General features: G+C 30.4%; 2 protein-coding genes across 2 annotated transcripts; one reads left to right on the top strand and one right to left on the bottom strand.

The window, feature by feature from the left end:
- The first annotated feature begins 3,390 nt into the window (after positions 1–3,390).
- Positions 3,391–4,502, top strand: LOC110915310 (ras-related protein RABA1f). Its single transcript, XM_022159983.2, has 2 exons — positions 3,391–3,738; positions 3,957–4,502. The coding sequence occupies exons 1-2, from the start codon at positions 3,518–3,520 to the stop codon at positions 4,390–4,392; spliced, it is 657 nt and encodes a 218-aa protein (XP_022015675.1). The 5' UTR covers positions 3,391–3,517; the 3' UTR covers positions 4,393–4,502.
- Positions 4,503–5,395: 893 nt separating this feature from the next.
- LOC110915311 (28 kDa heat- and acid-stable phosphoprotein) lies at positions 5,396–8,993 on the bottom strand. Its single transcript, XM_022159985.2, has 8 exons — positions 8,748–8,993; positions 8,426–8,463; positions 7,475–7,549; positions 7,281–7,364; positions 7,156–7,190; positions 6,625–6,710; positions 5,920–5,985; positions 5,396–5,615 (listed from the first exon to the last, which is right to left on the bottom strand). The coding sequence occupies exons 1-8, from the start codon at positions 8,812–8,814 to the stop codon at positions 5,581–5,583; spliced, it is 486 nt and encodes a 161-aa protein (XP_022015677.1). The 5' UTR covers positions 8,815–8,993; the 3' UTR covers positions 5,396–5,580.
- Between the last annotated feature and the right edge of the window lie 6,569 nt (positions 8,994–15,562).

Here is a 15,562-nt window from a genome sequence, read left to right as displayed (position 1 = left end):
AAGCAGCCTCTCTATTCCTACGGGGTAAAGGTAAGGATGTCTACATCCTACCCTCCTCAGACCCTACCTTAGCTTTGCTATTGGTGGGATTACACTGAAAATTGGTCACGTGTTGACAAATACACAACGAGTTATGAAAAGTTACTTTATGGTGTAAGCCATAATAGGTAAAAGGGGTAAAATGGTAAATTAATCACGTGTTGACTGATAAATGATAAGTTCTAAAAAGATACCGTATGGCGTAAGCCATGATGGGTCAAACGAGTAAAGGAACGACATCTAAGAATTTTGACCCTATGGTGAAAAAGCCGTAATGGGTCAAATGCGTGAAATGATAAATAAATACCATTCCGTAATATATATATATATATATATATATATATATATATATATATATATATATATATATGTGTGTGTGTGTGTGTGTGTATGTATGGTTTCCTTACCATGTTTATTCGTTTCGACCCGTATCAATTCGTGTCGGAACATTATATTTCAAGTATTCATTTCAAATGTTAAATCGTTTTATCCTTAATCAATACATAAGTAAATGTTCAATTTTAAAGATGTAAGCTTAACTTACCTTGTATCCGATTATGCTTTTCCCGCGTACTTGATCCGTTTGACCCGCTTCTTCCCAAGCTTCCACCTAGCTTGTCAAGCGTCAAACTACCAGTTATCATTCGCAACATGGTTAGATTAGTCATCATTTATCACGACTATCCCACCTTACGGATTTTATATCAAAATTATCATTCAATCTTGTTATAGGTCAGTTTGACTTTTAAAAGTCAACTGCTTATTAACATATGCAAATGCACAATTAAGTTCAACAAATTCATTTAGCCATTTCATTAAATACTCGACAGGCGTTATCCTTAGGCCACTATTATAACTACGTTCCCCAACCAAGTTCACTCAATTGTTAACATCAAGTTAACATAGATTCTACCATCATATGCTAATCTATCAATCATTATTCAAGAACTTGGGATTGTTTATTACCACAAAACAACTCATTGCATCATATGCATGAAATCTACCCGAACATCAAACTTAGTCAAAGACTTTAAACATTTATATACACTTGATGATTTCAAACATCTATTAACATGAATATAACATCAATTTCGTCATATCATGCAAAACCGATTTCATGGCAACTATGAACATATACTCAAACTCATAAATTGTTCAAGTATCTTCCTATTACTACCATCCATGATGATTTTAAACATAAGTACATCATCTACTTAATCATATTATCAAAACTCACTTCATAATCTACTTGTTAATCACTTACAAGTAATTCTTACATCAAATATTGCAAAATTTCATTATGTCTAACGAAAAAGCATACATATACACTCAATTTCATTTTTGGATCATTATCTAACAATCTAATTGCAAGTATTCTACTTATCTCAAGTTAAGAATTTCACCAATCTAGGTTTTTAAACATACCTTATGACCCCCTAGTTTAGGTGATCGCTAATTCATGTTCATGCATGAGTTTGAGCTACAATTTCCTCTTCAATTTTGATGATCTTGGATGAACAAGGGTTTCCCCTTGTCTCCACCTCCTGATGATCGACATACACACACACTATGTGTGTGTCATGTCTAAATTTTTGTTTTTAAAACACAAGTTTCCTTTTTGATAACTTTGGTTCCTCAAGTTTGAGATTCCAATTATAAATGGATATAATCTAATATCTATCACTTAACAATACGAATAATCAACTAGGTTAATTATTCCTAGTTGCCTACTTCCCGTCAATTACCAATAAACATGATAATTTAATTTACTAGGTTTCGGGGATGCTACAACCTGACTTAGATCATGTACCGATAGTCTCGGGCCTTTTATAAACTTTATTATAAAAGGCGTTCATCTATCTTTTATTTAATATTAGGTTTATTTAGTTAAAGTTGTACTAAAAGACTTCTTAAATCTCAGCTTAGTTTAATATGATTATATGATGACAACTCATTCGACCAGCATACATGGATTAATATTTTGATGACTAAGCATAAAGGTGTTATGATAAGACATTAGACATTAGACATAATCGACTATAACCATATGTTCATCATTCGTCTAAATAAATAAATAAAACCTTGCTATAATACAATTCATGTGGGAACGAGCCAATAACATTGTTTTTTTCCTTGACAAAAAAACGAAAGGGGGAGATTGCTTGTTCGTACATGTTTATTATGAAAAAAAAACAAAATTAGCAACATGTAGCACAGATATTAAGAATAAGTAGTTATGTTAAAAGATGTTGTAATAACCCTATACGAATTTGTGCTACATGTTGCTAATTTTGTCATCGTTAGAAAGGGGGAGATTTATCATTTATTGTTCGTACATGCATCATTATAATAAACATACTATCTTTTATGATGATAAAAGAAGAAACATATGACACAAATGTTCTTGCATATGATCGTGATGTCGCAACAAGAAAGCCTTATGAAAAACTATCATAAGAATCATAAATATTGAACAGATGCATCATGGTCGATGACACACTATGACCGTGGGTCAACGTAGCTTGTCAAGATCGGCATCTAACTAGAAGATCCAATTAACGTTAGGGTTTGGTTGTTGATCGTTCGTAGGTTCAGACATTATAAATCATCAACAAAGTAAAGTTTGAGAACAACGAAATATCAAGTGATAAGCCTTAGGATCGATCTAACACATGAAAAATGGTACATGTTGAAAAAACTCACTTGAAAATATCTTATTAAGTTTAAACAAGATTTAAAAAAAAAAGAGTTAATTACTATTTTCGTCCCCGTAGTTTGTCAAAAATCACTATTTCAGTACATTAGTTTAAAAACTGCGATTTCAATCCCTGTGGTTTCACTTTCGTAACCATTTCAGTCCCTGTACTAACAGAATAAATGGATTGAAATGGTTACGAAAGTGAAACCACATGGACTGAAATGGTTACGAAAGTGAAACCACAGGGACTGAAATCGCAGTTTTTAAACTAATGGATTGAAATAGTGATTTTTGACAAACCACAAACCACAGTGACGAAAACAGTAATTAACTCTAAAAAAATAGTTATAAAACAAAGTCTCGTAAACTAAAATGTCCATAAATTAAAATTGGAACTTTGATACTTTCACAACAAATTAGTGGTGGAATAAAATTAATAAATGTTTATAAAAATGATAACCATTAGATATGTGTATTGAAACATTCATAATGTTCACAAAATTCATGGATGAAAAGAACTAAGAACCACCTATCACCACAATTTTAGCCTTGGCCGAGTTGAGTTGGGCTGAGTCAACTCAAACGTTCAATATCACCTTTTTGTCCTCTATTTTCATTTGCATCTTTCTTCTAATATACCCAAACACAACCGTTATAACTGCCGTTCAAATTTCTGAAATCCTGAAATAATAAAAATCATCATCGTCATCCAAATTTTGATCTCTTTCTTTCCATTCATCCTCATGTCCCTTTAAAATCACAATAGTCGTCGATAGGGATATGGCGCATTTTTGTAGAGACGATGACTACGATTACTTGTTTAAGGTTGTTTTGATCGGGGATTCAGGTGTCGGTAAAACCAATCTTTTGTCACGATTCTCCAAAAACGAATTCAACATGGAGTGTAAATCCACCATTGGGGTTGAATTTGCCACCCGTAGCATCGAAGTCGATGACAAGATCATCAAAGCCCAGATTTGGGATACCGCGGGTCAAGAAAGGTAATTTTTATTGAAAATTGGAAAATCCGTATGTCCCCAGTGGCGAAGCTTGTACGAAAACTTAATGAGGGCCGGGCTCTAAAAAATCCAATATTTTACGCTAAAAAAAATTTCAGAAATTTTCTGTAAAATTAACACTACGAGCGAAAAATCGGTGGGGGCACCCCTGTCTGTTCCCTAGCATTTTATGTTAACGTTTTATGTCAAATCAAACACAGGTACCGCGCTATAACAAGTGCATACTATAGAGGCGCGGTAGGTGCATTGATCGTATATGATATCACACGACACGTAACATTTGAAAACGTTGAAAGATGGCTAAAAGAGCTTCGAGATCACACGGATCAAAATATCGTGATCATGCTTGTAGGGAACAAAGCCGATCTTCGACACCTACGAGCCATTCAAATGGATGACGCAAAGTTATTTGCCGAGAGAGAGAACAACTTTTTCATGGAAACATCGGCTCTCGAATCGTTAAACGTCGAGAATGCGTTCACCGAACTATTGACTCAAATTTATCACGTCGTCAGCAAAAGGGCACTTGAAGTGGGTAGTGATCCCATGGTTCCAAGCAGAGGACAAACAATTAATGTTGGAGGTAAAGATGATTCTCCTGCTGCTGTTAAGAAGAACGAAGGGTGTTGTAGTTGAAAAAGATATGTTTACACATTTATAAAACTAGGATGCAGCGGAAAACACATACACTGCAAGGGTATGCATTGTTCGGTTTGTTTGGTTATTATCTTCAACCAAAATTGAAGTCATCGGTTAGTCTATGTTATTAACCAATTAGTTTTTGTCATCGGTTTGATTTGTTCAATTAGATTGACGGTTTTTTGTTTGATTCGTTTGATTTCAATTAATAGCTAAAACCAAACTTGGGCTAAGGCTTTTGCTTAGAAATACATTAAATTATTAAGACATAAAAACATGAAATGAAAATATAAATACATAAAATGAAGATATAAAATATGAAATACATGAATTGAAGGTATAAAAGCTATGAAAATACGAAGGATTCGGTTCAGTTAGTTTTGGTTAAACAATGGTACAAAAAAAAATCAATAACTGATTCTGGTTCATTCAGGTTTCGATTAATCGGTTTTCAGTTAATTAAGTTTTTTGTTGATTTTGATCAAGTTTCAATTAACGATACAGTTATTGTTCATCCTTAAACATTGTTAATCATGTAACATGTCAAATTTTTAATTATAAAAATATAGCAATACCATATACAAATTAAAGAGAATAAATACTCTTTTTATGGTGCAACTTTTAAAAAAAAATATACTTACGTAGACAATTTAAAAATCGTGTGATAGTTAATTTTTTATAAGAATATAAAGTGTAACCAGTGTTTGAAAGATTAATTTACCCACATAATAAATTGTACCTGAGCATTAAAAACAAAAAAAAAAATTCTAAACTTTTGGGTATGTTCCTTCTGTTATACATTATATATACTATAGATGTAAACTAAATGTTATTTATTAAATATTTTACAAAACCAAAAATATTGAGATCAAAAATAATTTCATCTAAGTACTTTATTATGAAAAAGATCTAAAAACAAAGTTGCTCTTGATACCCAGAAATAAATTGTTGAAATAAGAATATCTTATTAATTCGTAGGCATTTAGACAAGCTACCAAAGTTACCAAAAAAGCCAAGCGAATCAATAATTTATGCAATGTTGCTTCAAAATGATTAAAATGGTGCAACGGAGATCCCCCAACAATAAGCATATGTATAAATCTTCAACATAAAACCAACTAAACGTTACATATAATATGAAAAGCTACCGGTTCCCAACCATCATTCCCCAGTGGCCAAACAGGCTCATTTACGCGCTTCCGCCTTCTTTTGGTCTTTGGCTGAAAATACAAAAGAAAGTGTGCGCATGAGAGAAATATGCATATTTATTGATTTTTTTTTAATTTAAAACAGTATGCTTTATCCTTAGCGGGTCAAAATAGGTAACATCATAATAACCTAAATCATCATTCTCTTTAAAGCAGATTATTATTGCAACAATTAGTTATTATTTATAACCTTCTTGTAAACGAAATAAAAGTTTTTCTCAACCCAACGCTAAGTAAAAGTTTTTGTTAACCCAACGCTATTTTAACCCCACTAAAAAAATACCCATTTTGCCATAAAAGAAAATTAAAACATTACCAGCCTTCTCTTCTTCTCGTTTCTTAGCAGCTTCTGCCCTTTGTTGTCTGATCAGAGCCAAACGCTCTGGAAAATACAATGTGTTAATGAAAGTTCAGACTTGCAAATATATAAAAAAAATAAGAATTTAATAGAGAAGAACTAATTAATATTTACAGTGGTTATCAATGGGAAAAAGATGTATGTTAGACTTGAGTTTGCACAAACATACATGGAATAAAAATACTAGATAGTTTCAGTAAACTGTTATGCAATCATGGTCAATATTTTACATTGATTTTGATACACTAAGGTAGCGTTCGTTTCATGGAATGGAATGGAATGGAATTAGAAAGTTTTTCTTTGTAAAATTGATCTTGGTTGGGGGAGGGAGGAATTTGAAATCCCATGAATTTCTTTAATCAATGAAATTTGTGACTATTTCAACATTCCATTCCATTCCATTCCTTCATTAGAGTGAAGGATTTCAAAGGAATGTTGAAATAGTCACAAATTTCATTGATTAAAGAAATTCATGGGATTTCAAATTCCTCCCTCCCTCAACCAAGATCAATTTTACAAAGAAAAACTTCCTAATTCCATTCCATTCCATTCCATGAAACGAACGCTACCTAAGTGCCCACTAACATTCACATTATTAACAGTATTTGGACATTTTGACTAATAAACAATTATACAATTTCTCAAAAATATCAGAATGCTCACCCAAATCCTTTCTTGCTTGTTCTGTTTTCCCCTGCTCTTGCAACTTCATGTACCTTTCATGAGCCCTCTGTTTCTCAATTTCTTCTCTGCAAGGAGAAAAAAAACACGCGACTAAAATACGCAAAATGTAGATCATGCGATTATTTAAAAACATGACAGTCCTTGGGAAATAAATGGTTACATTAATCAAGCGTAAAAACGGCTCAATTTGGATGGTAATTTATTTATACCAAAACATACAGGTGGAAAAAAAGGAAAAAGTAATTGTAAAGAAAACAGGTAAATTGAATAAAAGTGACTGAAATGTATCCAAATGCTTATAATCTCATAAATCTCTTTTATTTGTGAAAAATGAAATTAGATTGTTACTTTTTTCAAAAATATTTGTGATGATATTTAATACGTTTAAGTCCTCAAGTAATTCAGAGAATTGTAATCAGTAGTTGCAGCTTCCTTTAAACATACACACACAACACATATATTTTATATAAATTAACTAAATAAGAACGGAAAAGGAAAGAATTAACAAACCTTTCACGTCTTGATAGTTCAGTTGTTTTATCCATCTGAACAGCAAGAGCAATCAGTAGCCAATCAAAATAGTTACAAAAATATAAATACACATCTGGTGATGATTTTATACGTATATAACTTACATCAGCATCTTTTGCTTTCAAGGTCTTGGGCCTAGCCATATTAGGGTTCTCAATCTCGATAACACCCTGGGTTCCTTTCTTCCTCTAAAGAACAAAAAATAATATAAGCACACACACTGTAATAATCAAAAAGAATATCATGTGTATGAGCCAGATTATATCAATAAAGATTAAAAAGGTCAAGGTTGACTGACATCAGATTCTTCCTCAGACGACTCTTCGGATTCTTCATCAGACCGTTCCTCCTCAAATTCAACTTCAGCTTCTTCCTGGTAAATCATAGAATGAATATTAATTACAATAATAGCATCACCTATTCTTTTATTTTATGACAGCATGGTAACTGCCACTCTAAAATAGATCGACTGGTAATTTCAAAATGAATGATAATATGATATAAGTTAAATTGTGTATTGACGTATGAAGATTTAGTGAATACGAATAAACTGGCAAGGAGAAACCCTAAACCACTAGGACTTGAAGTAGTGAAGACAAACCAAAAAGGAATAACCCTTTATTGACGATAAGAGCGGTGGATTGGTAAAAAAGAAGTGATAAGATTAGAAAACCTATAAGACTCCAATCGTTTTATAAAATCCTCAAATTCTATGCATACAGATTCTGTCTCTTGTTTCATACTCAGACTCTCATTTAAGCATTTATGTTTAGAGTTAATGCTAAAAGAGTGAATACAACCCCCTTCTGTTTTCTTTTCTACTTAAAACCCAATTATACAAGGTGTGCTAAAACCCATAAACGCATGCCTCACTGAAGGCAACCACGTTGTGCCCGTCCCCAAAACGACTGCGCCTTGGATGGCCATAGCCCAACACAACCCGGTTCCGTTGTCAGCTAATCACTGAACTAAGAGCTTTCACATGTTTGAAGGAGCAAAAGAACTAGTTATGTAGCACCTTCCTAAACATTTATGACCATAAGCATCAAAGGAGCAAAAGAACTAGTAATTTAGCACCGATTAACCCCTCTTTAGTAACTAAACACAAAATTTTTGTAACTCAACAAGCCTAGCTCTGCTTTAAGCTTCTTAAAACACTAATAACCATTAACATCAGTCACAAATCACAACAAAAACATATAAACTATAAAAGCTACCAACTGTATTACAAAATAACTTGCAAAATTACCTTCTTAAACGTGCGCGGGCGAGACGAAGTACCAGCAACTGCAATCATCAACAACAAACAACATCAAATTCAAACCCTAACAACAAAACACACATCTAATCATCCAAAACACATAACTAAAACCAGATTCTACCTATTCAAACACCACAAACTAATCATCACACAATCAAATTGAAATCACAATACCAAAACCCTAACGTAAACCCTAAAATCTCAAATCAGAACCACAGATCCACTAACAAACTACAAAATCACACATATGAATCAAACAACAAACAAATTAACATCAAATCATAAACAAAACACAGCTATAACAACATACGCATCTCTTCTGGAGTAGAAAATTGACGGCGACCAGTAGGCTTGCCCTTGAACTTTCCTCTCCCCATGCTTGATCGATTCGTTCGATCGAGATGAAGAACGAACAAGCGATTGAAGATTTTTGAAACGGTATTTAATCGGTGCGAATTGTTCTTCGAGAGAAAAAGAAACCCTAATTGGGGGATACTGTGTTTGTGTACGTGTATCGGTTGACCACCGTAGATGAATGAAAATATAATAATTTTTTTAACCAACCAATAAAAGCCCGATCACCGTAAACCTAATGACAAAAAGGTCGTTCACCCCAAGAACGTATAGGACTAGGGCCGTAAACAAACCAAATGTTCAGCGAAACGTTTAGCGTAAAGTTCGTTTACGTTCGTTAACGAGCATGTACAAGAAATTCTGTTTGATTAGTTAAATGAACGAACACGAACAGATGTCTCGTTCATTCATTTGTGTTCGTAAACGTTCGGTCTTGTGTTCGTGAACGTTTGTTTATGTTCGTTTATTTATGTTGTTTGTTAAAGATTAAAGATTTTTGTTCATTTATCTAAATTGTTTATATTCTTTAATTCTTATTTATTTATTACCCTAAAAAAAATAGGAAACCTTATTCTCACCTTGTTTTTGTACCATTTCTCTTTCCTTCTCATTATTCACATCGAAAAATACTATCGAGTATCGACATTTTATTTGTGTCGTGAACACGTTCATTTCCTTAATGAACGAATACGAACAAAAAATCTCGTTTAGTAAGTGTTCATGAACCGTTCGTGAACACGTTATTTCTTTAATGAACGAGCATGAACAATGTCTTGTTCGTGTTTGTTCGGTTCATTTACAGCCCTACAGAGAGCGTTGATGACCCAGCGCGCCATAATTTTAGAGGAAACTTACCACCCGAAAACCCATTGTAATAAAACACCTTACTTAACCCAGAGTATTTTTACTCTGGATGAGACTCGAATCCATGACGTCCTGCTACATTTTGGAAAGTGATGGAAAAGTTTAATTGTATTTTTGTGAGAATATATTGCAAAAAGAATTGGTAGCGTTATTCGTACGAAGGTGGTCTAACGAATAAAGTGATAAATCATATTCTGATGAATTTATTGATGTAATTGTTTTTATTTCGGCTTTTGGTCAAGAATATACCACATGAATGCTTTTTCATTTAAAGTAAACTAGGTTATCGCCCCGTGTGTTACACGGGTTGATTAGTGAAAATGATGTAATTTATTATTTGTAAATACTTATTATTTTTAATCTACTCTTGATAGTTTTGATTGAACATACATGATAAATTCATAGGTTGTCATTAATAACATTGAATTTCGAGACAAACCTCTAATAACAATGAATTTCATGGGATAAACATCCTAAAATTATAAAATAAAAAAATAAAGTCATTAAAATTCACACCAACAAAACTTAGGAAAAGTTGAATTAAAGAAAGGAATATTGGATTTTAATAATCCCAACTATTCGCCGTTGGCCGCTAACAGTTCTAATTTCAAAATGACCACTGGTCGTCCGAACTATTAACATATTGGCTTCCAATAGAGAACCTGACTAACAGAACCGTAACATTGTTAGTCTTCGATCGCCGGAAAAACGTTTTTAGCCAGAAAAAGGTTCTTAAAGGTCCGATATAAGGTTATAAAAGGGTTTGGGACGAAAATGTTGAGTTTTCCGGCCAAAAACTTGAGTTTTTCGGACAAAAAGCAGTTTTCTAGCGATGAAAGAATTTACGACGACCTTAATAATTGGGTCTTTTAGTAGAAAAAGGTTCCTAAAATAAGTAATACGGTTACCAAGAGGTTTGAGACCAAAAAAATGAGTTTTCCGACCAAAAACGTTTTTTCGGCGACCGGAGACTAACGACGTTAGGGTTCTGTTAGTTAGGGTCCATTGGAGGTCAATATGTTAATAGTTGGGAGTGCCAATGTGGTTACTTATTAAGTTGGGACTATTGGCGGTCAACGACGAATAGTTGTTATTATTGAAATCCAATATTCCCTAAAGAAACATGCAACTGTTTTGATTCTTTTTACTCACTTTTACTACTTTGTGTGCGTTAATTGAAAAGAAGAGTCTTGGTATCAATTCATGCATCTCAATCCAATGGAAAATGTCCCCATTTTATTTCTTTTATTATATAACCTTGTGTAGTGTACGGGTTGAATAAATGTAATTTTATATACCAAATAATAAAAAAAAGTTATATCTTTAAAAATCCTATGTATTATACAAGTTGAATAAATGTAATTTTGTATATCATTAAAAATCCCTTGTGTATTAATTTTTAAAAAGCCTCGTGTATTACACGGGTTGAATAAATGTAATTTTATATATGTTATTCTTTATTTGAATCTTATGAAAAAATACCCAATTACAAAAAAAAAAGTATATTAAACTGTTTTATTATTATAGTTTGTTTTATGCGATTAATAGAATAAACTGATTAAAATAATAAAAATTACAAAAAGTATATTAAACTGTTTTATTATTATAAGTTTGTTTTATGTGATCAATCTAGTTGTTTGGGGTAAAAGATAAAAAGATAAAATTTAGGGACTAAAATAATATATTTTTTATTTAAATCTTATTAACAAATATTATCAATATCTATTTATTTAGGCGGGAAAAAATTATTGAGATCACCTTATAGAGTGTCATATGTCCCCAATATGATTTACTTTATTATATGTATAGATTATTTGTTCTATAATTCAAACACTTGAAATGGTATTTGATGATGATGATGATGAGTATTTGATGATGATGATGATGAGTATTTGATGATGACGATGACGATGACGATGACGATGACGATGACGATGACGATGACGATGACGATGATGATGACGATGACGATGACGATGACGATGACGATGACGATGACGATGACGATGATGATGATGAAATAGATCAAGATTGAAATTAAAATAAAACGATTCAAGCTTTCTCTGACATAGTTATAATGGTTAATAATATTATTTTAGATAATATTTTATGACTTATGTTATGTTAAGCATATGTGGAGAAATTAGAACGTTATCATATGTGGAGAAATTAGATATAATGTATAGCTTTAAAAAGATTGCCCAGAACAATTAATATATAAATATGGTATGTGGGTAATTTTGATCTCAAAAGTTTCAAATTTGGTTGGGTTAACGAGTTAAGTTCTTTTGCTATAAGGTTGTGTCATGTCGTGTGGAACCAATTAAAATTTATGTTCTGTTTCAGGTAAACATGTTTTATGTTCAATTAAACTAGTAACAATTTGTATAATCAATTATTCTGGCTCATATTAAACCTTTTTTTATGTAATTAGTATTATTTTAATTATTTTTTTGTCTTTTATCTTTTATTCTCGAATACAAACTTAGGTTGATATATTTGGTTCGAATGGAATGATTATTTTAATTGTTTTTTTTTTTTTCTTTATCTTTTATTCTCAAATACAAACTTAGGTTGATATATTTAGTTTCTGATGGAATGAATTGAGGATGCCTTGAATTGTGAATTGTTTATACAAGTGTTTAAAAATAACAATTCATTGACAATCACTATATAAATATATATATGTGTTGGTGATTGGTCGATTATTTATAATTAGTATATATGTATGATTATAATAATGTATATACAGCAATTTGATTGCAAAGATTACCTTAAATATTTATGAAGTGAACAAAAACCTAACACATATATCTACTAATAATGCAATCACATAATAATTTATAAATAACAAAGATAAAGATGATGAGTTGGCCGTCAAAGTTATTATATATATATTAAAGAAGAAGGTCGGTGGAGAAATCCACCAACCCCTTCTACCCCATAAACTTTGGTATAATGACAAAACAAACCCACTAATTTTATACATGTCACTTTTACCTCTAAAGATTCAAACCCCTTCTACCCCATAAACTTTGGTATAATGACAAAACAAACCCTCTAATTTTATACATGTCACTTTTACCTCTAAAGATTCAAAAGTTTCAAATTTATCCTAAAACTAATTTTTTACGTTGTTTTTTTGATGTACGTGTCCGTATAAATTTGAGTTCGTCTACACTTTAACGTGATTTAAAAAAAATGAGTCGGGTCAGTTACAAAATGTTTTACTTTTATGTACGTTTTGATATAAATTTTGTTTGAAAACAAAATCGGGTCAAATATAATATGTTTCATTCGACGAGATAAATTTGAGTTACTATATGTTTTGACGTAAGTTTAGTTCAGAAACGAGTTGGGTCGATTTTAGTCTATACTTTATCACGTCGCGTACGATGCCGCCACAAGTATTTATTTTATGTACGTTTTGGATTGGTCTATGTTTCGACGTAAATTTTGTTTGGAAACAAGTCGGGTCAAATATAATATATTTTCATTCAACGACATGAATTCGGATTACTCTATGTTTTAACGTAAATTTAGTCCGGATACGAGTCTGATTGATTGTAGTCTATAATTTATCACGTCGGGTATGGCGCCGCCGCAACGCGCGGCAGGTAAAAAAACTAGTACTATATAATAAAAGAAACCAATAAAGAGACACATGTCATTCATTGAAGCCATCAATTAAAAGATAATTATAAAATTAAATTTAATATAAATTTAAACAATTCATATAGGAGATAATCTAATATTTTAAAATATTTATCAGATTTAATAATAATAATAATAATTCATTGAAGCCATCAATTAAAAGATAATTATAAAATTAAATTTAATATAAATTTTAACAATTCGTATAGGAGATAATCTAATATTTTAAAATATTTATCAGATTTAATAATAATAATAATAATAGTAATTATTATTATTATTATTATTATTATTATTATTATTATTATTATTATTATTTCTCTAAAGGAGTGGGTAATATTATAAAATAATTTAGTAAAATTAAAGATGTTATTTTGGAGATTAAAACGGAGTTATAGACAGAAAAAAGATGGATAAGTTGTTAGGAAATATCATTAAGAATATAGAAATAACTTAGGTAAAATTAATTAATGTTAACGAGTCAAAAAATCCTAGGAGGCAAATCATGCAAAAAATGATTACGTACACCAAGAAAAGTAGTCACCGGATATATTTTTTTATTAAATTCATTTAACCTGTGTAATAAATGTGGTTTTTTTAAAGATATAACATATTTATTTTTTACCATACAAAATTACATATATGCAACTCATGTAATACACGGGGTTTTTAAAAATATAACTTTTTTTATTATGTAGTATATAAAATTAGATTTATTCAATCCATATAATACATAGAGTTTATAAAAATATAACTTTTTATTGTTCGATATAAAATTACATGTGTTCAACCCGTATAACACATGAGATTCTTAAAAATGTAACTTTTTTCATTATTTAATATATAAAATTAAAAGTACTCAACCCGTACAATACACGGGGTTTCTAAAAATACAACATTTTTTATTATTTATTATATAAAATTACATTTATTCAACCCATATAATAAACGAGATTTTTAATTATATATTGTTTTATTATTTGATAAATAAAATTATATTTATTCAACCCGTATAATAAACAAGATTTTTAAAGATATATATATATATATATATATATATATATATATATATATATTATACTATTTGTTATATAAAAATACATTTATTCAACCCGTGTAATACACGGGGTTCTAACCTAGTATAATATAAAAGAAACCATTTATGGGACACCTGTCATTCATTGAGACTATCTATTTTTTTGGTTTCTTATTAAATTAAATAATTTACAATTTTGAGGATAAATGTTTTTTTTAAACGGTTGAGGATAAATATTGATAATCAGTTCTCAACTAAAAGATAATATTATATTAAATCAAATCTAATCATTATTATATAATACTAAAATTATTGGTTATATTAAATTTAAAAATATGAATTATAATTCATAGCTTAATATATTACGTGTTATAATTTGTTGTTGGGTAAATAAACAGGTATGCTAGAAAATAATAATCTGATTTCTATTTTAAATATAAAATAATGATCGTTAAATTAGGTTCTTTGTAGTCTACAAATGCCTTATATAAAACAAAAATTATAAAATAACTTATATTCTTTTTAAACGGCTAAGCTTTTTTTTCTGTCCATTAATTCTAAACTAAATAACGTATATGAGTATAGTCTACGAATCTATATCTATATCTATAATATATAATAAACAAACCTATGAGTGACACGTATCATTTATTGAGGCTATCTATTTTTTGTTTTCCCTTATAAGTAATAAATAGTACTTCAGAAATTCATTTTTAAAGACATATTTTGATGACTGTATGTTTCAACCGATTAAATTACATTTTATTCAACTTATATATAATACAAAGTTTTATTCAACCTTTGTAATACGCAATTTTATTCAACCTATGCAACACATGTGTTTTTTTAAGATATATTTTTTTATTACTTAATGTATAAAATTATATTTATTCAACCCGTGTAACACACGGGGTTTTAACCTAGTTTATTACTAATCAAATAAAATTCTTAAATGTTAAGAGTTGAAAAGGTTTAAAAGGAAGATTAACTTCAATTTTTAAAAAGTTATTAGTTACAGAAAATATTAAAAATCAAAATATTCACATACAAACAAACATTAATTATAAAGAATGCGGGAGTGTATGAACATACGTATCTCTTCGACAGTGGAGAACTCACGAATACGAGTAGGCTTGACCTTAAACTTCCCTCTCCCCATATTCGATTGATTCGTTATATCGAAATTCTATCTAGAGGAAGAAAAAAACAAGAGATTG

This window comes from Helianthus annuus, chromosome 16, assembly GCF_002127325.2.
Source record: "Helianthus annuus cultivar XRQ/B chromosome 16, HanXRQr2.0-SUNRISE, whole genome shotgun sequence".
Classification (NCBI taxonomy): Eukaryota; Viridiplantae; Streptophyta; class Magnoliopsida; order Asterales; family Asteraceae; genus Helianthus; species Helianthus annuus.
Note: the sequence above shows the minus strand (reverse complement) of the source record. Positions and strands in the feature narration are given on the sequence as shown.